At 38.2% G+C, this 24710-nt stretch overlaps 1 protein-coding gene across 1 annotated transcript in view; it reads left to right on the forward strand.

Moving 5' to 3' along the window:
• The first annotated feature begins 554 nt into the window (after positions 1-554).
• KPNA4 (karyopherin subunit alpha 4) overlaps positions 555-24710 on the forward strand; it is a 46436-nt gene continuing 22280 nt past the window's right edge. Inside the window, exons 1-2 of the mRNA XM_016215740.2 lie at positions 555-671; positions 24560-24604. Coding sequence (XP_016071226.1) covers positions 603-671; positions 24560-24604 — 114 coding nt within the window. The 5' untranslated portion in view covers positions 555-602. The remainder of the gene's footprint in view (positions 672-24559; positions 24605-24710) is intronic.

Below are 24710 nucleotides of genomic sequence, written 5' to 3' on the forward strand. Positions count from 1 at the left end.
AGAGCAAGTCCTCCCCGCCCGGTCCTTCCCCTTCCCACCTCTCAAGTCTAAGTCTCTCCGCTTCCGCCCCCTTGCTCCGGGGCACGTGGTGCCTCCCTGCCCCGCCCCCGCCGCGCCCCTCCCCTCCCAGCCTTCGGGGCCCCAAGCCCCTTCCTCCCAGCGCCGCTCGCTTCCCCTTTTCGTTCGCTCTTCCGCCCCCGCTCTCCATCGTCCTTTCTGATTGGTGGAGCGCACCGGGGCCTAGTCGGCCAATCGGCGAGCTGAGCTGGCGGCGATGGGCGTGGCCGCGGCACCGGGGCCCTCAGATCGAGGCTGCCTCCCCCTCTCAGCCGGCAGCACATTCCGCCGCGGTTGCCGCCGCCCGGCCCCGCAGTTGTCTTTGCTGGAGCTGCCGTCGTGCTGGGGTTAGGGCGGGGGGTGGGACGGGCGGGGAGAGGAGGAGAAGGCCGCGGCCGAGGCAGGTGAGAGAGGAGGAAGGAAGCGGCGGCGCGGCGAGCACAGCAGCTCAGGCGGCGGCCCGGTTCCTGGGAGTGTCGGTGCGGCGTGGTGGTTGGGGCGGATCCCGCGGGGCCCGGGCGGGGGAAGGAGTCACCGGCCCGGCCATGGCGGACAACGAGAAACTGGACAACCAACGGCTCAAGAATTTCAAGAACAAAGGCCGCGACTTAGAGGTAAACTCGGGGGCGCCGGAGGGGTGGGGGCCGTGGACCTCGGACCGATCTCCGCCGGGACTTCGAGTTTGGGGAATAGGGGCGGGAGCCGCCGCCGGGCCGCGGGGGAATGGCGCTGGGGGCCGGCCCGTCAGTGACGCCTTGGCTAACGCGCCGGGAAGTTTGTGTCGGGCCTGGTCCGCCTCCGGCGGGGAGTGAGGTGCCGGGGAACGACCAGCGCGGCCTAGGCCTGCCCGGCGGAGCCGGTCCGGCGCGGGTGCGAGGGGCTGGGCCGCGCCGCGGGGACGCCGGGCGCGGCGAGTGCGGAGGAGGCGTGCGTGCGCCGCGCTGCCATGGCCCCGTTGCTGCCCCCACCCCGGCAGCAGCGGAGATTCCGGCTTTCGCTCGGGCACCGGCGTTTGGCGCCGCTGGAAGGAGTGCGGTGGGGGTTGGGGGGGGCGAGCGTGCGGCGACCGAGTGGGGCTCGGAACTTCCTCTGCGAGGCCTAAGGCCTCTCCACTTAAAGTCATTTTTTCTGGTCTTCCCGACTCCCGCTTTACCCCTGCCTCCTCCCAATATCCAAACTACAGGAGACAACTTCTTGGTTGAAAAAAACACCCGTGGCGTGACAGGCCATCCTGACGATGCTAACAGTGCCTTCCTGCGGCCTCTGTTGTACTATGAATATAGCTGATTCAAGATGTGGCTCACGGTGTGCCCTCTTTCAGGCAAAGAATGCCCCTTATTTCAGCTTGTCCACAAATCTCTTTACCCCCTCCTGAGCGACCACCAGCTGCATTCTTACTTATAAAGTCCAAAGGGTTATACAAAGCTTTCATCCTGTAGTCTACAGTATCCTTTCCCTCCACCTGCTCGTGGAGTAGTGGGGGATGGGGTGGGCTATAGAATGGCACCTTCGCGTTTTATTTTAAAAGGGTGAAAAAAAACACCACACACCTTCATGACTATATATAGCTGCTCCCGAGCTCCTTAGGCTACATAAGATGTATGGGTTCAACACACACACCACACAAATTTTTTATAGATTTCTTCCCTTCAATTTTAAGAGTTTAGATAAATAGGGTTGTGTGTGTTTTTTAATCTATTCTGTGTCTGAACCAAGAGTTTAGCTTTTAAGAGAAAGTGATAAAGTAGTATTTTTATGTTGTCCCTCTGTCCTTTTTTATGCTGAGATCTTCAGATTCCCATCACCTGTTTCTGAACGTTGAGCATTTGCTTGGCTGAGATAACTATTTTTTGGGCTTTCCACAGAGCCATTTGATCTCTAAGGTAGTTTGTGCTAGCTTAGTGGGTTTCCTAGTTTAAGGAGTAGACTATTAATTCTCTGATTATTTAAAAGTTAAAATGAGGGGGAAAATTACAAATGACAAAACTTAAAAACGTAAATACTACAATTACAAAATCCAGAAAAATAGCAATTAGGTGCTTGACAAAACCTTCCAGTCTGCCTCCATTTTTGCCTACATTTTTTAAAACAGCGTAATTGATACATAATTCTTACACCTTATAATTCACCCATTTAAAGTGGCTTTTGATGTTTTCACATAATTGTGTAACCATCAGAACAATCACTCTTAGAACATTTTTGTCACCCCCAAAAGAAACCCAAACTCTTTAGCTATCATTCTGCATTTCCCGTTCACTCTTTGTCTTAAGATTTGCCTGTCCTGGACATTTCATATAAATGAAGTTACACAGTATGTGATGTTTTGTGGCTGGCTTCTTTCAGGTAGCACCATGTTTTTAAGGTTCACACATGTAACAAAAATATATCAGTGCTTCATTCCTTTTTATAGCTGAGTTATAATTCACTGTATGGATATACCACATTTTGTTTTTCCATCAGTTGATGGTCATTTGCATTGTTTCCACTTTTTTCTGTTACGCATAATGCTGCTATGAACATTCATGTACACATTTTTGTGTGGACCTGTGTTTTCATTTCTCTTTGGTTGTATACCTAGAAATGGAATTACTGGTTCACGTGGTAACTTTATGTGTAACATTTTGTGGGATTGCCAAACTATTCTCTTAAGTGATCCTTTTTTAAATTGATGTTCCCCCTTACTGTGTATCTCTTAATACTTTAGTCAAAATGAGATTAAATGCTAACTCTACATTAGAACAATATATGATTTATTAAAATAACTAAATACACACTAGGCAGATTGTTTTTTTGAGATGTTTGTAGTGCCTTCGCATCTGCTCACTTTGATAACCTTGTGTATACATTAGAATAGGAATATTTTCACTTTTCCACCTAAGAAAATGACAAGTGACTAATAGAAAGTCATACTTTCTCCTCACTTGTGACTTGAAGTCTCACATTCCTGTATTGAGATAGAAACATCTTTTTCTATCCTCAGAGCTCACTAGAATGGCCTGTTTTATGTATTTATTAATTACATAGATATATGTGTCCCTCAAAACATTTATTATGCACATTTCCTCCCCCTCCAAGTATAGTTCTATGTTGTACTATAACACATTCTAAGATAATACTGCTTTTTGTTTTGGTTGTAAGACATCATCTGTTTCATTGAGAAGTCTCTCGAAAGAAGTGTGGACCAGTGTTGTCCAGTGAATTTTATTTAATTCAATATTTCCAAAATACCATTGCAACATGTAATCAGTGTAAAAAAATTAATGAAATATTTTGTATTCTTTTCATACTAAGTCTTCAAAATCTGGTTTGTATTTTACACATACAGCTATCTCTGTTTGGATTAGCTACTTATCAGGTGCTTAATAGCTGCATGTGGCTAGTGTCTACCTTATTGGACAGCACAGATACAGAGGATAGCTTATAGAGTGAGGTAATTGTAGCATTTTTTTGGTTTGATCTGACATTCTTTCGAAACTTAAGAGTACAAAGTCCCAGAGTTTAGTTTGATCTGATTTCTAACTTTGTGACCTTGGGAGAATCAGACCTGGGCTTTCTCTCAAACTAGAGGTACTTGACATCTGTTTCGTGAGTGTTGTGTAGTTTAATAGATTAATGTTAGGAAGATGCCTAGCAATTCTCTGAGCATTTTTTCACCTTCAGCTTTTCTCTTTGGGGAGCCTTGAGGAGGAAGGGAGTTTAATAGGATTTGGTGTAATTTTTTCTTTCACTCCTTTATTTTGCAGTTGACACTGTTTTTTCCTCTGTGTTCATATACAATTTAAGTTGAACTTAACAATGGGGAAAGATTGTTTTTTTTAATATATCTTTATTGATTTCAGAGAGGAAGGGGGGGAGAGAGAGAGAGAAACATCAGTGATGAGAGATTTATCATTGATCGGCTGCCTCCTGCACACCTCCAGCTAGGGATCAAACCCTCAACCCAGGCATGTGCCCTGACTGGGAATCGAGCCACAATCCCTTGTATCCCAGGTCAGTGCTCAACCACTGAGCCACGCCCGGCCGGGCAATGGGGAAAGTTTTTAATGTAGAGATATGCTATTGCTCATTGAAGGGCAATTTGGGCACAAGGAATCAGTAACTTTTCTCAAGTCATAATTTCTAAGTGTTAGAGTTAAAACTGATGCCTAGCTTTTAATCTCATATTCATTCCTATCTTTCATTCAGCCATTCTGGCTCCACCAAAATGTGGTTATGCTAACTTCTTGAAAGACAAAAGCATCAAAGAAGGCATATGTCATATCCCTTTAAAATAATTTACAGGAACTGTCAGATGATATCCAGTCTTGGCTTCTTTCAGATAGTGTGGTAGAGGGTTGTCATTATTAATTTGAGAATAGTGACCATAGGGAAGGAATACACAGTGCAACACAGAAAATGGGTAGTGACCAAACTTCAAATAAAAAATTTGTCAGGATAAAGCAGATTAAGTCCATCTAGTTTATGTGGGGGTTTTTTGTTGTTTTTTTGTCTTTAATTCTTACCTGAGCATATGTTTTTCATTGATTCCAGAGAGAGGAACATTAACTGTTTGTAACCCAAGATCCTTCCTTGCACAGGATGACACTCTAACCAACTGAGCCACACCAGCCAGGGCTCATCTAGCTTATGTTTTAAAAGTAGAGAGGGAATTCTCTGGTAGACTTTCTCATAAACCTACATAATTTTTATAGAAGTTCTGAGAGTATCCAGGTTTGAATAAAACATAAGTCATGTTTGAAGAATAATTAGATCTCATAAACACACAACTTTAAGGGGGAAAAACTCACCCTGAAAACAAGAGTATTAAAATACTACATAAGTGGAACTTGATTGTCCACACAACATAAAATATGAAGTCAGTTTAAACTTTAAAAAAAACAAATAGTTTCTTGGTTGGCAGACGTTTAATAAATTGATCAGCTGTTTAAAAAAATGATCAGCTGTTATTTAGAAATGGTCTTGGTTATTTGTTAAACTTCATATAGAGTAAAAAGCATTGTTAAGCTATTAAGTCTTACTAACTTTTAGCGACTGACCTCTCTCATGACAAATCTTGGAACATATTTACTATACTTAAAATAACTACTGTCTAATTTTTCATATTAGTCCAAGCATGTGACACTGTGAAATATAGTTTGGAATTAAATAATTGTTTGTATGCTTCCTGCCAGCTTTCCTGGTTTACAAGGCAGCAGATTTCAGAATTGCTTCATTGATAATTTTCTTAGAGATACTGAGATGTCTTTGTTTTTCATAGTCACTAGTATGTCAAATGAATATACAAGACTAGAAGAGTTGTAGGAGCAATTTAGCTTTAAAAGAATGAAACTACTTTAGAAAAAAAATGTCTAAGTAGTTTTTAAACAATAATTCCTAATACCTGATAGTGATCATGGGTCCTTAAAATATTTTTAAATGTTTACTGGAGCAGCATTCATCTACTTTAGGCCTATAGTAATACAATGAGAGCTTGTGAAATCTAACCTTGAATGATGATTTTAGTACTCGCTGGCTTAGTTTTAGAATAGAGGAGAAGTGGGATTGACAGGAACTAACTTTTTGAGTACCTCTTATATATGTTTTTAATTGTATTCTCATTTCTTACAAGTAAGAATTATTATTCACCTTAGAGAATAAAAACTCTTGAGTTAAGAGACTTACTAGCATAATATTCAAGGGAATGATTTTAACTCACGTGTGTCAAAGTCAAGTGTATACTGTTTATACTGTGCCTTATTACCTCCCTCTAACTTCTCTCAGCCTTAATACAAATCTCAAACTTGATTAAAAGATTCCATGTAAAAGCATCTAGCATAGTCCGTGGAGTATAAAAGGTGTTCAGTGTTTCCTTTTCCCCCCAGAGTGATTTTTAGAAATTTTGTATCATTTGTGGGCTTTAAACTCTAGAGAACACAATCCATATACTATGCTTTCCCTTTAGGTTTACAAAAAGACAGGGTTGGGAAGGACTCACTTTATTACAATTAATATGAGAATAGTATTTATATTAGCACATACTAAATAAAGATAATATATATGTGCTTGTAATGGCCTTAGTTCTGAAGATTTCAAAACTTTGGGGCTCTGGACCTGTTCATGCTGGTAAAATTAAGGATCCTTAAGGAGTTTTGTGAGCTCTACCAATGCACCATTTTAGAAATGAAAACTAAAGAACTAGCCCCGCCGGGCGTGCCTCAGCAGTTGAGCATCGACCTAGGATCCACGCGATCGGGGTTCGATTCCCAGGCAGGGCACATGCCTGGGTTGCGGGCTCGATCCCCATTTGGGGACGTGCAGGAGGCAGCCTATCAATGACACTCTCATCATTGGTGTTTCTCTCTCTCTCTCTCCCTCTCCTTTCCTCTCTCTGAAATCAATAAAGATATATTTTTTTTAAAAAAGGAATGTAAATTAACTCCTATAAAAACGATAAAGCTATTTTATATACACATAAGTTTCTAATGGAAAATGACTTGTTTTCCAAAACCCCTAAAATTTGGTGGGAAGGCTGGCCATGTTTAACTTTTTTCCCCCAGGTATCATTAATATTTGACTCAGAAATAGCTAGCTAGCTGGACTCTCCTATCTATGTCTAAATTCATTCTTTTGTGGTATGCTGTTTTGGTTGAAGTATACAAAGATTATAAAAGGGAGGCAATTGAAAAAGCAGTGTTTTAATAACCCTTTTAGATAATTGTGGGAGTTATTCTTTGATACTATACCATAACTTCGCAAGTAGTAGTTTCTTCAAGGTCAGTTGCAATTTGGAATCTGAAGTCACATCAGAGGCCTGTTCTTACTGTTATGTTAAAATCCATTGGTCTGTCTTGCATTTGGCATCTTTTACCCATGCCTGATTTTGTAACATCATGTATTGGTCATTTGGAAAATATTAGTTCACTGAGTTATGTAGATCTTCCAAATGTTGACACATTTTATTATACAATGAAAATCCACAGTTGTCACCACATAGTTCATCAGGAAAAATCTTAAAGTAGTGGGAATCTGTCAAGCTCACAGTAGTGGATACAAGTTTTCTAAAAGTCCTGTTTTCACGCGAAAGCTCAAATTTTATCATTAATAATAAATACTGTAAGTTGTTTCTTTGAAGCTATAAGCTCACTTTGCTCGTTTTTGTGAAAACATCTGCCAGACACTGTCTGAATAACTATAATTTGTTTGTTCTTTCAAGTAAAAATGATGTTCCATGGCAAAAGTGGCCAGTTCAATTCGTAACTCTTACAATCGCACAAATACTTTTTCCTTGAGACAATCATCCTACTCCAGAAGTGCATATGCTGCAGAAGTAGTTTATGTGTAATCTGTGTTTTATCACAAAATTTTACAAAGAAAAGGTTGATTTTTCATCAACATTCTTAAGTGAGCTGACTTTTTTTTTTTTTAACTAAAATACAATGGCTACTAATACAGCTTGGTGGCATTGCCTTAATGCTAAAGCACCAGAAGTTTTACCCACAGAGTTTCTCTGAAGTGCAAATGTTAACACAATAAGAAAGTATTAGTAGTAATATTTTGAAATAGCTTTGACCTTATCAACCCTCTGAAAAGGTCTCAGTGTCCCCACAGGGGTCCCATTGACTACCATCTTTGTTTATTGTTGCTTCTGTTATTAGTTACTGTCAATTAATAATGGTTCTTAAAAGGCTTAATATTATTAGTTAATTACATCTGGATTTGAACCCTGGTTCCTCCATTTAATAGTTATGGACATTACCTTAATCTCTCTAAACCATTTAAATATTTAACAATTCCTGGCATATACTACATACAGAGTGAAAAGAGGCTCTTTTTGTTTCTACCAACTTGCTTCATCATACATTGCATCCAAATAACACCACTGTCACCACCACCACTGTGTTCCCTGTTAGAATAACATTTTGTTTGCAATTCCTTTTGTACTGGTGTGCACCATAATTCAGATCACATCACATGAATTGGAAAAAGCTTCCTTTTCCCTTGATTAGCACTCAGATGAAAGTCTACTTTCTCCTCTGTGCTTAAACCATATTGTTTCAATATTACTAGTTTCTGACTTGATCTTCTTAATTCTGTGTTATAAGTAAGTTGGTAAATACTTTATGTAGATTTTATAACGGTTTTCCCAAAAGATTGTAGATTTAACCAGAAAATAGCTCTAATTTACAGTGTTTAATACCAATAATGAGTAATGATCTAAGGTCATAGACATGTGCTGGTAGTACAAAATAGCTTGATTTTTTTAAATGCTAAACTTCTTTCTATTACTGTTTATTACTATTAGAACAAAATTTGATTAGCTGTCACTTATACTCTATTACATTCAACTTAAAAGTTACATTTTCAGTAATGGTTGTATTTTGACAAACCTGGAATTTCATTAAATTTTTATTAACAAAGTCACAATCCTAAAATGTGGTGTTTCATAATTTGGTGATAGAATATGACTTGCTTTCTAATATTAAAAGATAAAAAAAGGTCTATCTCGGTTTTCTGTTCTTCAGTGTAATCTTCAGTTGCCCCATATCTATCTTAATACTTATTTTAGTTTTTATAGCTTCTTTTCTTTTTTTTTCTTTTTCTCCTTAAAGTAGGTGTTACTTAAATTTATTTATAATAGTTATATCCTGGAAGACCTAGAAGTAGTCCCTACTTGTTTGTATTAAACTACCCTATCCTGTTTCCCACCCATCCTACCTATTTACCCTGGGACTCTTTAGCCACTTTCCACAGCTATTCCTGGACCAGAAAAACAAGCAAATATTTTTACTTAATATTTTCAAATAATTGCTACATCATTCTTGGTTCTTTACTAAGTATGAAAGCCAGTGTTTTCTGCCTTTCTTTAGGATCATGGGTTTAAGGATACCATGAACTCTTTTTTTTTTTTTTTTTCCATAATGTTGATATTGAAAGTTAGGTCTGATAACTTTAGGCTGAAAGAGCTGACTTTTTAATATTATGTAGTTATGTTTTAGGGAACAGAAACCTAGCTCAAATTAGTTTAAGCATAATAGGGGACTCTGGCTCTTATAACCTGGTAAGTCCAGGGCCATACCTAGCATTAATTATAAGAGGACTAGTGAAAGTTCAGGGAAGACTAATTGAACAAGGTTTGATTGCATGCTTAGATTTGCATTAATTGCTGTGGGGAGGAGAATGTGGTTCTATGATTGGCTAGCACAAGATCATGTGCCATTTGTCCAGCTGTGTATGTATGTGCTGCACACGTGTGCTGGAGATTGGGAAGGGTGTTGATACCTCCACTTAAACCAGATTTGCCAAAAGAATGAGGACTCTCATAATGAGAAAGGAACAAAAAGCCTATTGAAAACAAAATTATAAAGCACTACCATCAAAGTATTCAGTTTTTCCTCTTAATGTCTTGAATAATTTTTTCCAATTCCCTTTCGTTCTCAAGCTTTAAAACAGTAACAGTATTATCTTTAAATGATGAAAAAGCTTATTTAGGACCAATGACCAAATAAAAATATGATCAGTATTGTTAGTCATTAGGGAAATGTAGCTCAAAACCATAATAAGATACCACTTCACACCTAGGATAGCTGTAAACAAAAAGACAAACACTAACAAGCGTTGGTGAGGATGTGGAGAAAATGGAACCTTTAGGTGTGGCTGATGGGAATGTAAAATGGTGGAACCACTTTGGAATGCAGTTTGGCATAAACTCAGAAAGTTTAGCAGTTAGCTATTCCATTCCTAGGTATAAACCCAAGAGAATTGAACAAGTATCTGCACAAAAACTTGTACATAGATATTCATAGTAGCTTCATGCATTATAGCCAAAATGTTGGAAACAACCCAAATGTCCATTAACCGATGAATGAGTAAACAAAATGTGGTGCATTTATATACAGTGGAATATTATTCTGCCATAAAAAGGAGATACTGCTACATACAACAACATGGATGAATCTTGAAAACATTTTGTTACCCGAAAAAAGCCAACCACAAAAGATCACATTCTGTGATTCCATTTATATGAAATGTCAGGGTGGGCAATCCATAGAGAGAGTAGATGAGTGGTTGCCCAGTACCTGTGACAAGGGATATGGCGAGTGACTGCTAATAGATAATGGGGCTTTTTGTGGTGAAGATTGATGTGCAACTTTTAAAATGTACTAAAAAAAAACACAGAAATGTACACTTTAAATGGGTGAATTGTATGGTATGTGAATTATATCAATAAAGTTGTATGTTTTGAAAAACCACGACCTGGTTGATGTGGCTCAGTTGGTTGAGCATCATCCCATGCACCCAAGAGGTCGCCAGTTCCATTCCTGGCAAGGGCACATGCCCTGCTTGTGGGCTCAACCCCTAGTAGGGGGCGTGCAGGAGGTAGCCAATCTATTTTCTATCTCTCCTTCTCCCTCTCTCTCAAAAAATCGATAAAAACATGTTTTTAAAAAATAAGTAATTTTTAAAACCACAAAGCTTCATTAAGAGAAGTAAGTAGAGGCTGTGGCTATTTTCTACTACCTAAAGGTCACAGGTGAACTGGCAGCTCTTTTTCACTGACTTGTATGTTTAGTCTTTCCTGTATTGAATTCATTTGTTCAGCTCTGTATCCGAAGTTCTGTTGTAAACAATCAGGAGAGAGCAATGAATAAAATGGGCTAAATTCCTATTCTCATGGAGTTTATGTTCTGGCAGACCAAGTTTTCTCAGATTCCTGCCCTAAACTGACCTGTGGGGATGCTCAGCCTTTGGGAACTAGTGTTGTATTAGATTCCTTATCTTTCCTTCCTAAACTCAGATTTATAGTAAATACATACCTCAAATTTGAAAAGAAGGGACATCCTAAATGTTTCGTGCTCAATAACTTCCCTTGAGATTTGTGGAAATGCTTGATTTTTAGAATGCGAAGAAGACCTAGGATTGTTTCTCATTAGCTATATATCATTAGAAAAGCTTAATAATAATTTTTTTTTAATTTCAATTTCTATAAAATTAAAATTCCACCATAGTGATTACTTGTTTTGATGAAGCTTTTGAGAATACAAGGAACACCTTATTCAGACTAGGTCAAATAAGAGTGGGAGTCTTAGGAAGATTAAGGAACCAATTCTCACATTATTTAAGATACTTCAGGTGGGAGTGTTTTGGTGATAGGAATTCATGTATCTTCTCTGTACTTCTTTGCCAGACACTAACTCAACTACTGTTTTATTTTTCCAAGTACTGTCTTAGTCTTTATATTTGTGTTAAATTACTGAGAGAATCTGATTGAGCTAATGGGCTCAGTCCAAGCCGAAGCAGATATTTCTTACTGCTGGTCTTTTTATGGATTGGCTTCCCCCTTCCCCCTCACCCTGGGGTGGGGGTGGGCAGCTGTCATATGACAAGGAACATTGTTGCCTGCTTCTTCAGCAGCTTCCCTAGAAAAAGAAGTTTCTCTTACACAAGGTTGTAAATTTACATTATTTAGTTAATGTCACTCTATTCTTTTCTGTTAACTTTCTACTCACTGTTAAAATCTGGAGCATATACTGTGATATAATCTCATCTCTACCCTGGTTGCATTGTTTCTGTTATTACTCTTTTCTAATTTATAAAATAACCAGCATGGTTCTTTTAAAAAATAAATTAAATCACACCCCTCCTCTGCTTCAGTAGCTTCCCACCACATTTAGCTTAATGAGACCTTCAGGGCCTTGCTAAATCTGGTTCCTGCCTACTTCTCCTACCTCTCGCTCTAAATTTAATTATCTCCCTTAGTTACTATACTCTCATTCATCTTTTAATTCCTCTAATTCTAACACATCAATAGCCCTCTCCTCTTTTGGCCCTAACATGTTGCTCTGACTGTCTCATCTGAGCCCTTTTACCTTCATCGTGTTACTTTCACCTGTCTGGTTATTTCTTATTCTTTGAATCTTTAATATCATTTACTTAGGCCATCCCTGAACAAACTAATTGAAAACTCCCTGTTTACTTAAGAACATTGATCAGAATTTGTTAGTGTTTTACTCAATGTTATTTTTCTCCCATCAGACTGTTAAGTTCCCTGACAGTGTGGTTCATGTCTATTTTGTATACAACTTTACTCTTTTTTTTTTTTTTTTTTTTGGTATCTTTATTGATTTCAGAGAGAGGAAGGGAGAGGGAGAGGGAGATAGAAACATGAATGATGAGAGAGTCATTGATCGGCTACCTCCTGCATGCCGTCCCCCCCTCCCCACTGGGGATCAAGCCCTCAACCCGGGCATGTGCCCTGACCAGGAATAGAACCGTGCTCTCCTGGATCATAGGTTGATGCTCAACCGCTGAGCTATGCCCAGCCGGGCTACAACTTTACTCTTAATTCTTATCACAGAGTCTGGCATATAAGTGGACTTAAATACTCAAGAGAGTTAAATGAAATTTTTTTTAAATGTACTCTGATTAGACTTAGTGACTAAATCAGATTTTCTAAATAAGTTTTTTTCTCTTGAGATGGTAATGACATGGCAATTGTAAAAGTTTTTTGAAAAACGGAAAAATAAAATAATCCTAATATTTGAACCATTTGGGCTCTCGTGAAAATAGCTCACAGTCAGACACAGCAAGTTTCTCAACCTTGGCACTACTGACATTTTGGTTCAGATAATTCTTTGTCTGGGGACTTGACTGTACATTGTAGGATATTTAGCAGCATCCCTTGCCTCTGCCCATTAGGTGCCAGTAGCACTGTCCCATTCCCCTTCCCTCCAGCTGTAATAACCAAAAGTGTCTCAAAATTGTGAAATGTAAGAACCACTGGGATGTAGTACTTCAGTAAACTTCCAAGAACACCCTTGCTGTTGTCACTTTTCAACTCAGAGATCTTCAATGGATTTCTTTTGTCTATAAGAGTCAGTTAAATTTTTGTAATAAGTTAGATATTTCAGGCTCTCTTTAACAGGTATTTGAGTATTTGCTGCATAAATGCTAGTGAAGGGGCATATACCAAAGTACAGGCATACCTTGGAGATACTGCAAGTTCTCCAAACCACCACAATAAAGTGAATATCCCAATAAAGTGAGTCACATGAAATTTTTGGTTTCCCAGTGCATATAAAAGTTATGTCTATGTTACACTGTCTATGTAGTCTATTAAGTGTTCAATGGCATTATGCCTAAAAAAATAAACCAGTGTAGATATTTTAATTAAAGAAATACTTCATTCCTTAAAAATATTATAATCTGAGCCTTCAGCAAGTCGTACTCATTTTTGCTGGTGGAGGGTCTTGCCTCAGTGTTGATGAATATACAGCAATATCTGTGAAGTGCAGTAAAATGAGGTATACCTGCCCTGGCAAGGTGGCTTAGTTGGTTGGAGCATCATCCTGTACACCAAAAGGTTGTGGGTTCAATTCCTGGTCAGGACACATACCAAGTTTGCAGGTTTGGTCCAGTCATGTACAGGAGGCAACCAATCCATATTTCTCCCTCACATCAATGTTTCTCTTGTACCTGCTCTCTCCCTCCTTCTCTAAAAAAAAAAATATTGGGTAAGGATTAAATAAAATGAGGTATGCCTCTGTCTGACCAGATTAATTCTTACCTTTTTAGTGTATAATTCCCCCATTTATATAGCTTCATCTCAGGCTCTTCTCCCACTTCAGGCAGGTGAACTCACCTCACCTTTACCATTTAGTTCTTTTCTGTCTTTGTTTTTGTTGGGCCCCTACTGTAAAAACCTTCTAGTTTACCTTTACTTTGCCATTTCTTTCTTATATTTCCAGGCTGAACTTAGTGTCCAGGCTTCAGTTAAGTTTTTCTTTATCACACCGATTTATATTGATTATTCCTTTTATAGAACTGTTATTTTTGTACTCATATTTTGGTGTTTCCTCATGTAAGATATTTTTACTTGTCATGTGTTTTATAGAGAAAAGAGTGGCAAAAAGATATGTATGACTTTTATTCTGGATGAAATGGATAAATTCCTAGAAACACATAACCTGCCAAGACTAAATCATAAAAAAAATAGAAAATCTGAACAGACCTATAACTAGTAAGGAGATTGAATCGGTAATCAAAAATCTCTCAACAAAGAAAATCCCAGGACCAGATGCCTTCACTAGTGAATGCTACCAAACATTTAAGGGACAGTTAAGCTAATACCCCTCAAACTCTTTCAAAAAACTGAAGACAAGGGAACACTTCCAAACTCATCCTGTGAGGCTCTCATTACCATGGTAAGCCAGGCAAAGAGACTACATGAGAAAACTGCAGACTAATATCCCTGATAAATAGCATTGCAAAAATTCTCAACAAAATACTAGCAAACTGAATTCAGCAGCATACTAAAAGGATTGTACACCATGACCAAGTGGGGTTTATTCCTGGAATGCAAGGACAGTTCAGAATTACCATACATTGACAGAACAAAGGACAAAGTCATATAATCTCAATTGATATAGAAAAAGCATTTGACAAAATTTACTCTTTCATGATAAAAGCACTCAGCAGACTGAGAAGAAAACTATCTCAACATAATATAGACCAAATATGAAAAACCCCAGCAGACATCATACTCAGTAGTGAGAGACTGAAAGCTTTTTATGTAAGATCAGGAACAAAACAAAGTTGCCTATTTCACCTCATCTATTCAGCATAGTTCTGAAAATCCTGACCAGAACAATTAGGCAAGAAAAAGAAATAAAAGGTATTTAAATTAAAAAGGAAAAAATAAAATTATCTCTGTTCACCGATGACATGATCTTACATATAGAAAACCCTAAAGATCCTCACCCCCCCCAAAAAAACACAATTAGGCATAATAAGTGATTCAGCAAAGTTAGAGGACATAAAGTCAGCATACACTAACAAAGTACAGCCTGAAGAGTAAATTGAGAAACAAGTCTATTTACAATAGCATCTAAAGAAATAAAATACTTAGGAATAAACCTGACCAACGAGATGAAAGACTTTTACACAGAAAATTGTAAAATGTTGCTGAAAGGATGAGAAGACAAATGGAAAGACATCTGTGTTAATGGATTGGTAGGCTTATTGTTAAATACCAGTACTACCTAAAGTGATGTGCAGATTTAATGCAGTCCCCATCAAATTTCTAATGACATTATTTGCAGAAATAGAAAAATCCTAAAATTCATATGGAATCTCAAGGGATCCTGAATAGTCTAAACAATCTTGAGAAAAAGAAAAGGAAGTTGGATGTCTCACATTTCCTGATTTTAAAACTTACTACAAAGTTATATGGTAATCAAAACAGTATGGTATTGGCATAGAGTCAGACATATAGACCAATGGTATAGAGTAGGGAGCCCAGAAATAAACCTTTGTGCGTATATAGTCAGATGATTTTTGATAAGGGTGCCAGGATCATTCAGTGGAACAAGGAGAGTCTTTTCAACAAATGCTGCTGGGAAAGTTTGATACCCCTAAGCAAAAGAAATGAAGTTGGACATTACCTAACACCATGTACAATAATTAACTTGAAATGGATCAAGGACCTAAGTGACCTAAAACAACTAAACTCCTAGAAGAAAACGTAAGACAAAAGCCTTATGGCATTGGATTTGGCAGTGAGTTCTTAGATATGCTACCAAAGGGATAGGTAAAAAAAACAAACGGTGTCCTCCAAAAATATATACACTTCGAATGATTTTAAAGCCGTGTTTATTAACATACAATTTATTTTCAAAATTTAAAAGAATCTACAGAAATGAGTGTGTATACATTTGGGAGGAGTACCCTATATATATTATAGTACATCAAACTTTAAAACTTCTGTGCATCAAAGGACTCAGTCAACATGGTGAAAAGTCAACCAATGGAATGGAGGAGAATGTTTGCAAATCTGTGTTACGTGGTTAATATCCAAAATATATGAAGAACTACAGCTCAACAACAAACAACCCTATTTTAAAATGGGCAAAGGGTTTGAATAAACATTTCTCCAAAGAAAATATGTAAATAGCCAACAAGCATACAAAAAGATGCTCAACATCACAATTCATTGAGGAAATGCGGGTCAAAACCACAATGAGATACTACCTCATACCCATTAGGATAACTAAAAAGATAAGATAAAATAACAAGTGTTGGTGAACATGTGGAGAAATCGGCACACTTGTGTACTACTATTGGTAAGAATGTAAAATGGTGCTGCCACCATTGAAAACAGTATGGTAGCTCCTCAAAAAATTAAAAACATAATTACGATGTTCCAGCAATTCCACTTCTGAGTATATACCCAAAAGAATCAAAAGGGACTCGGAGATATTTATACTTGTGTTCATAGCAGCATTATATACAATGGGCGAAAGGTGGACACAACCCAGATGTCCTTGGATGGGTGAGTGGACAAACAAAATGTGGTATATACCCGAAGTGGAATATTCCAGCTTAAGAAGGACAGGAATTCTGGCACATGTTAGAACATGGATGAACCTTGAGGATATTATGCTAAACCACAAAAAGCAAATACTGTACAATTCTATTTACATTAGGTACCTAGAATAGTGAAATTCATAGAAACAAAGTAGCTTGATTGCTGGGGAAAGGGGAAAGTAGGGAGTTATTTAATGGGTATAGATAAATTTTCAGTCTTTTGAAATGAAGAGTTTTGGAGATTGTATACACAGTGTGAATGTACTTAGCACTACTTTACAATATGTGTTTTTTCCTACCTAAAATATTTTTAATTTTTAGAAAATGATTAAGATAGTAGATTTTATGTTATGTGTCTTTTACTACAATTTTTTTTTTTAAATGGGGGGAGAAGCAGACAATACCACATGCTGGTGAGAATTTGGAGCAATAAAAACTTACTTATTGCAGGTGGAAACACAAAATGGCACAGCCACTGTGGAAGACAGTTTGGCAGGTTCTTATAAAACTGAACATATTCTTACCATATAATGCATTAATCACACTCTTTGGTATTTGTGCAAATGAATTGAAAATTGATATCCATACAGAGCAGCTTTATTCATAATTGCCCAAACTTGGAAGCTACCAAGATGCTCTTCACTGAATTAATAAATAAATTGTGGTGCATTCAGACAGTGGACTATTGTTCAGCCCAAGAAGAAATAAGCTATCGAGACATAAAAGACGTGGGAGAACCCTAAATATATATTAAGTGAAAGAAACCAATCAAAGAGGCTGCTTTATGAATCCAACTGTATAACATTCCAGAAAAGGCAAAACTATAGAGACAGTAAAAGATCTATGGTTCCCAGAGGTTATAGGCAGAGTACATAGAATTTGTAGGACAGTGATACTAATCTGTATGATAGTATAATTGAGAGTACATTTGTCAGTATGTCAAGGAAAGTATCCTAATGTGAATTACGGACTTTGGGTGATAACGACATGTCAATGTAAGTTCATCAGTGGTAACAAATGTACCACCCTGTTGTGGGATTCGAGAGTACTGGTGGGGTTGGGGAAGGAATACATGGGAACTCTGTACTTGCTGTTCAGTTTAGCTGTGAACTTAAAACTTTTAAATAATAAAGTTCATTTTTTAAAAGAGTACGTATGGTTTGATACTCGTAAAAATCTTAAATATATAGAACTATTATAAGTGTGTTGATACACAGTAAAAACACCCATAAGAATTAAACTTTAAAAAAAGGTTACTCCTGCCCCGGCCGGGCGTGGCTCAGTGGTTGAGCGTCGACCTAGGATCCAGGTGATCGGGGTTCAATTCCTGGTCTCAGGGCACATGCCCAGGTTGCGGGCTGCAGCCGATCAATGACTCTCCCATTGATGCTTCTCTCTCTCTCTCTCTCTCTCCTTCTCCTTTCCTCTCTCTGAAATCAATAAAGATATTTTAAAAAATAATAAATAAAAATAAAAATTAAAAAAAAAAAAAAAAGTTACTCCTGGGAAGAATTGAAAGGGGAAGAGGCGAGAAGACTAAGGTTGGAATGAGATTTTAGCAATATCTGTAAAACCTTGACATTTTTATTTCTTTAAAAAAATAAAGCAGATATGTCAATAGTGACCCTTATTATCTGTTATGATTTTCTATACTTTTTTGTATATTTGACATATTTTGTAGCTTTTTTAATTAAAATTTGTTCTTGTAAAAGTGGTTAACCTGGGAATATATATGTTAAAACTCAGTCTACTCAACTGATTGCATTAATAGAGGGGAGCCCTTATGGCCAGTTTACACAAATTTAGTCAAGAGTGTTGTCTCAGCAATACTGTGACCTAGTCAGAAACGGGACTCTGGTTAAGAAAACAAGGAAGGGAGACAACAAGATGGGGACGTAGGTAACCATGGTACCTGCCACCTCCCACAACCACATCAGACTTACAACTAAAATACAGAAGAACCATCATTCAAAACCTCCTGGAATCTAGCTAAACAGAAGTCCTACAACCAGGGAACTGAAGAAGCATTGAGAGCGGTAGGAAGAGTGCAGACATGGCTGAATCACAGAGATGCGGCCGTGGGCCCACACCCGGTGCTGTAGTTTAAAACTGTGAGGACTATCTCCACAATGGAGGTTTCCCAGAGGAGCAAGGGGTCCCAGCCCACATCAGGCCCCCGAGCCCAGGGTTCCAGTGCTGAGGAGAGACGACCTCATAACTTTAGGCTGTAAAAACCAGTGGGGACTGTGTCTGAGGGACTGAGGCTGTGGGAGTCTCAGGCAGCTCCTCTTGAAGGACCCACACAGGGTCTTACTCAGACTCGCTCCCTCTGAGCTCCCGTGCTGGACAGCAGCTTGAAAGGAACCTGGGACATTCCCGGAGGAACTAACTTGCCTGGAACTAGGACGAGAGCTGGAAGGGCAGCTTTCTCCCAGACAGAAGAGCTGGCAGAGGCCATTGCCCCTTTGGCAAACCCTCCCCCCACAGAGCATAGGCAGGCACCATATTTGAATCTCCAACACCCGATTCACACCTTTCACCCCACCCTGGTGATTCTTGAAGACTCCGCCCCTCCCTACTTGCAAGCTTATCCAAGCCATTTCCAGTGGCTTTTCTGTGCAAGTGGCCTCTCGAGCCTTATGCTTAGGACTTTCCTAAAATCTCTCAAACAAGCAGCAGTTGGCCTCAGCATGCTCCATACCACTTGATAAGTGGCCACAGGCCTGGCACAAATAGCAGCCTGCATTGGCTCATAGCTTGGCCTCCCCTGGACACCTCCAAGCCCAACACAAGTAGCAGCCATCTATGGTTTGCTGTGTAGCTCATGCTGGGTGGCCCTGGACAAGGCATAGGCAGAGACTGACTTTGCACCTCCCAGGAGGCCCCAGATACAGTGTACCTGGTGGTTAGGCTTGACCACGCTGGAATTCAGCCTTATCACATCCTCGAGTGACATACTCAAGGGGTGGACTCAGTGAACACCAAAGCTCTACTGAAGTAAATTTTGCTCTATAGGGTTGTCTCCAGCACAGAAGCTCTTCGGCTGTGGCTGCAGCTGGTCTTCACAACTGTTAACAGTTGCTTACATTTTTTGTGATTCTTAAAATTATATTAATATGTTTCAGTGCTTACAGTTTATTTTTTTAAGACATTCTCTTTTTAAAAATATGTTACTGATTTGAGAGAGAGAAGGAAAAAAAACATCGATATTAGAGAGACATCGATCAGCTCTGCCCCCGCACGTACCCCAACTGGGGATCAAACTGGCAACCTTTTGGTGCATGGAAGTATGCTCAACTAACTGAGCCACACTGGCCAGGGCATTTTCAGTGCTTACAATTTAGATGTGGATCATTTTAGAGTTTGGTATCTATAGACTAGAATTATTTCTTAAAACTGCTCCAGTAGCCTTGCGAAGGTTAAATCTGGCCTCCTACTCTGAATTTACTTTCAAACTCCTCTTATACTCTTGTTGATTCTGCTTATGAAGACTCTTGCCCATCACTAGTAGGGGTAATTAGAACTTTCCTCTATTACTACTGCTAACAGATATTATCTCTGAGAATAAATCCACAGTTTGAGTAAGGCTCTAAGTTTCTGTTTTATTGTCATAAATGTAAAGTTGGGATTTATTTACTAATCATACGCAATTTGACAACGTATATACCATTTGGCATAGACATGAATAAGCAGCATGATGGCTGCTCCTGGACAGATCAAATGGAGCTGAAAGGAAGAGAAAATAGGAAAGAAATGGAAAAACAGACTTTTGTAGGTGTATATTTTTAGCATTTGGTTTACCATATTTACATGTTGAACAACTGTACTTACCAACCATGTTTAGGATGTGATGACCACTTGGGTTGAAAACACCAATAAGTCATGATATTGATTTGGCTCCTTGCCTTTCCATTCCTGGCTACTGACATTCTTTTTTCTTTTTTAATTTATTTGCTGCTGACATTCTTCAACAGATCCTGCATGCGCCTTCCTTTATACTTCTCTCTCTTTGTATGTGCTATATTTTCTATCTGGAATGCTTGTCTCTAAATGAATTTCCATTCAGTCTTAAAGATTCTACTATATTTCATTTCTATCATGTAGTTTCTCTGCTGTCAAGTAGTGGACCTGTTAACACATTACATTTATTAAATGAATAAAATCAAGTAACATGTTTAGAGTGGTGTTTGGCACCCAATATTTTCTAAATGTTAGGTCTTATTACTGTTTTACTATATTTCTGTGTCATAAGAGTACTAACTCCTTAATGTCATAGATAATGCCATATCTAGTCCATCTTTGTATTTTTCTTTTAATATGTCTATTGATTTCAGAAAGAGGAAGGAGAGGGGAGAGAGAGAGAGAAACATCAATGATTAGAGAATCATTGATCAGCTGCTTCCTGCATGCCTCCCACTGGGGATCGATCCTGCAACCCCGGCATGTGCCCTGACTGGGAATCAAACCAGGATCTCCTGAATCATAGGTTGATGCTCAACCGCTGAGCCACACTGGTTGGGCAGCTTTCAAAGCTATTTTATTCACATGTATATGAAAAACCTGCTCTTTAAGATAATGAAAGACTTAGAAAAGAAGCTCTACATACCCCTTTCATGGGACCCTGGAGAAAATAAAAGTCCTTCTTGATTTGATACGGAGTTGTGAGTTAAATATCTGAATACAGTAAAACCTTGATATAACAGACTAATTCAGGTGAGGGAGTGTCCGTTAAAGCTGAAAGTCCATTATATAATAAAATAGGTTTTCCGAATGCATATGTTAAAAAATTGACAAATTAGTTTGCCTGTTTTTACTTATGTGGGCAAGTTTTTATAATTAAGTATGTATGAAAAGTTTAATTTTACAGATAAGTTTTCTACATGTGTTACTATAATTTTAAATTTATGCTCTGTAGGTCTAGTAAAGGCCTGCATTGAACTAAATTGGTTTGGTCAAAAATTGAGGTGAAGATTGCTGTACATAAAAGATTAACCAATGCATTTTGAGAAGGAATATTTCTTATTCCTTATATAGAGAACTTATACTCTAGTGAGGGAAACAAATAAGCAAATAAAGTTAACATATAGTACATTAGAATGTGATAACATGGTATGGAGAAAAATAAGGCAGAGGAGGAATAGAGAGTACCCAGATGGGGAGTTGCTAGGTGGTTAGGAAGGGGGAAATCTCTCCATGGAGGTGACATTTGACAAACTGGAAGATGAGAGTGAGCACTGCAGATAGTGAGTGAGGGAAGAGCATTGGAGCTTGAGGAAATAGTGGTAGCAGTAATAATACCTAACACACTACTATATGCCAGGAACTATTTAAGCACTTTGCATATATTAACTCATTTAATCCTTACAGTAATCCTATGAAATAGGTGTTTTTATTACTATCCTCATTTTCTAGATGAGGAAACAGGCATGGAGAGCTAGTAAGTAGTATGGCTAAAAAGTGAATCCAAGCAATTTGGCTCTGGAGCCCATCTTCTTAGGAGATGCTGTGTAGTGTATTAGTGAAAGCCTTGAAGAGAGAGCATTTTCCAGTGTATTGAAATGATAGCAAAGTTAGTGAGAAAGCAGAAGAGTGGAGAGAATGATAGAAGCTCAGGTCTGAGACGTAGGTGGTAACTGGGGAGTGTAAAGAATTTTTATAAGATTTTATTTGAGCCAAAACTGATGACAATAGACAGGAAGCAAGATCTCAAATGCTCCGGAGAGTAACAAACAGTTTGCAGTTACTTGTATGCATTTGGAATCAAAGAGGGAACTAAGGAAGATTACATGAAGGTATGAGAGAACAAAGTGGAGAGCCCTGGGATGGTTTGAACAGGAGTATAATGTGATCTTGACTGACTTTATATATGCATAACCCATGGACACAGTTAATAGTGTGGTGAAGGCCTGGGGGGAAGGCGGTGGGGGGGGGGCGTCAATGGGGAAAAAGGAGGGACATGTAATACTTTCAACAATAAAGATAAATTTTTTAAAGTTGACTGACTTTTTAGAAAGGAGTTTTTACTGTCTTTCCTCCCATGGAGTCTGTGTGTACAATTCAGGTGTGCCTGGGAAGTCAGAAAAAAATTGTTGTTTTCACTAACTTCTAACTGAAACAGTATTTTCTTTTGTTGAGGTAAGAACATTCAAATCTGTAGAGAATTTTATAAGAGTTTATTTGAGCTAAACTGACGACAACTGCCAGGAAGCAAGATCTCAAATGCTCCCAAGACAGTTTTGTAGTTTCTTTTCCATATTGGCAATTAAGGAGGGAATGCAAGGAAGATTACAGGAATGTGGCAGAAAGCAAGGCAAGGATTGGGTTACAGGATAATTAACAAGATTGTGTGCTCCCTTGAGGGTGGTCACACTTCTGAAAAGAGGCATTTCAAAGGTGTGTTTAACCTAGATGCACAGAAACAATTTTTGCTTAAGACAAAGGTAGACTAAAAAATTTACATGCCTTAGGTGTGACGATCCACCTGACCTGCCTAGTTAGAAATTCCAGTTAGGAATTTATGAGATCATTCTGTGACGTTACTTTCTGTAGAACCCCTTTTTTGTCCACACTTCACTTAATGTAGCCAATAAATCTCAGTAATTATTAAAGTTACTTGTGACTTTGTCACCACCAATAAAAATCACATTGTTGCAAGATACCCTGAAATACCACTTACGGTTATCATTATTTTGAAATTGTAGTAATTAGACCCACTGCTGTATCCATTTAATGTGATGATAAAGCACATATAATTTTTGTTCTCATACTTAAATATTTTTAACAAATATCAGTGTAACTAGTTTTCTTTTTAATCTTAACATTTTCTGCATTTAAGAGCACTAGCTAAGGTGTCCATTGATTCACCAGGAGTCCCTGGCACATGAACATTAAGGTTCCCTGTGAGGATTCCTCTGGCTGCTGCAATAAGAATGGGCTGGGAGGAGGGTGCAGGGAAAGTGGGGGGAGGTTTCCAGGTTGGGCCCCTGCAATAATCTAGGGGAGGGTACTGTGAGTTAGACCAGAGTCGTGGCAGATGGGGCAGTGATATGTAGTTGGATTTCAGATAAGTTTTGAAAGTTGAACCAGTAGGATTTGCTAACAGATTTAATGTGTGGGAGAAAAAGGAGAATTAAGGATGGCCCCAAGTTTTTCCATCTGTGAAACTGGAAGGATAGAGTTGCCATTTGCTGAAATTTTCTTTGAAATTATTAATCTATCATATTGAATATGTAAAAATTTTTAAGCAGTAATGTAAGGCTTATAAATACAAAGGTACAAAGAATAAAAGAACTCATAATCTCATTTCCCACATATAAACTATATGAGATGGGATAGAGTACACATGTTTGTTTAAGATCCAAAGTTGGTTTGGGACATGTTTGAGATACTTATTAGACATTTAAGTATGACTTTGTAACCTGCTCTTTCCACTTTGATATGTCTTGGCATATGCAGCCATTAGAATGAGATGAACCCATACATAGAAAGAGCTTGAACTTGTTTCTGAACGTGTGAATGTTTTAAAGTGAGCATATACCCAGGTGTTAGGTGACTTTAAAAGGAGAAAAACATGTTAAAAAATAAAGAGAATGGTTATAGTACATGATAGAATAATTACTGTGGTCATTAGGAAAAATGAAATTGATCTCTGTGTACTAACATGGAAGATCTCTAAAATCTACAGATGAAGTGAAAGGGAGGCGAAGAACGGAATAAAGAGATAAATGTGTCAGAATCATAGTAAATCTAACAGTGTTTACATTTAGAGAGAGAGACTGGATAGACAGGAAGGCTCCCCATCTTTTTTCTAGAGCAATTGAATTACATGTATTACTTTTTAACTTGTCATGGTTCATATGGCAGGGGAGTGAGATCATTGGTTCCTTTATTCTTTGTATTTTTATAATTATGTTACAGTTTTTAAAATTTATGATATATTCAGTATTATAGACCTATTAATTTTAGAGATTGTTAATATTTGAGAATATGGATGTAAAATGAAGATAGAAAATTTTCTATATAAATGCTTATTATGAGTAAAATATTACAAGTACATACATGACTAGGAGAAAAGATAAGGAGATGTACATCAAAATGTTACATTTTCTCTGGGTGATGGACTTTGAAATGCTTTTTTAAAAATATTTTTCTTTAATTGTAGACTATGAGAAGACAACGAAATGAAGTTGTAGTTGAATTAAGGAAGGTAAGTCTGATTAATATTGGTTACTTCTAAGCATTATTGCAATAACATTACAGTATGTATAGAAGATATCAAATGTATGTAAATCTGAAGTGCTTAGCATTTCTTT

This window comes from Miniopterus natalensis, chromosome 6 (genome assembly GCF_054644295.1).
Source record: "Miniopterus natalensis isolate mMinNat1 chromosome 6, mMinNat1.hap1, whole genome shotgun sequence".
NCBI lineage: Eukaryota > Metazoa > Chordata > Mammalia > Chiroptera > Miniopteridae > Miniopterus > Miniopterus natalensis.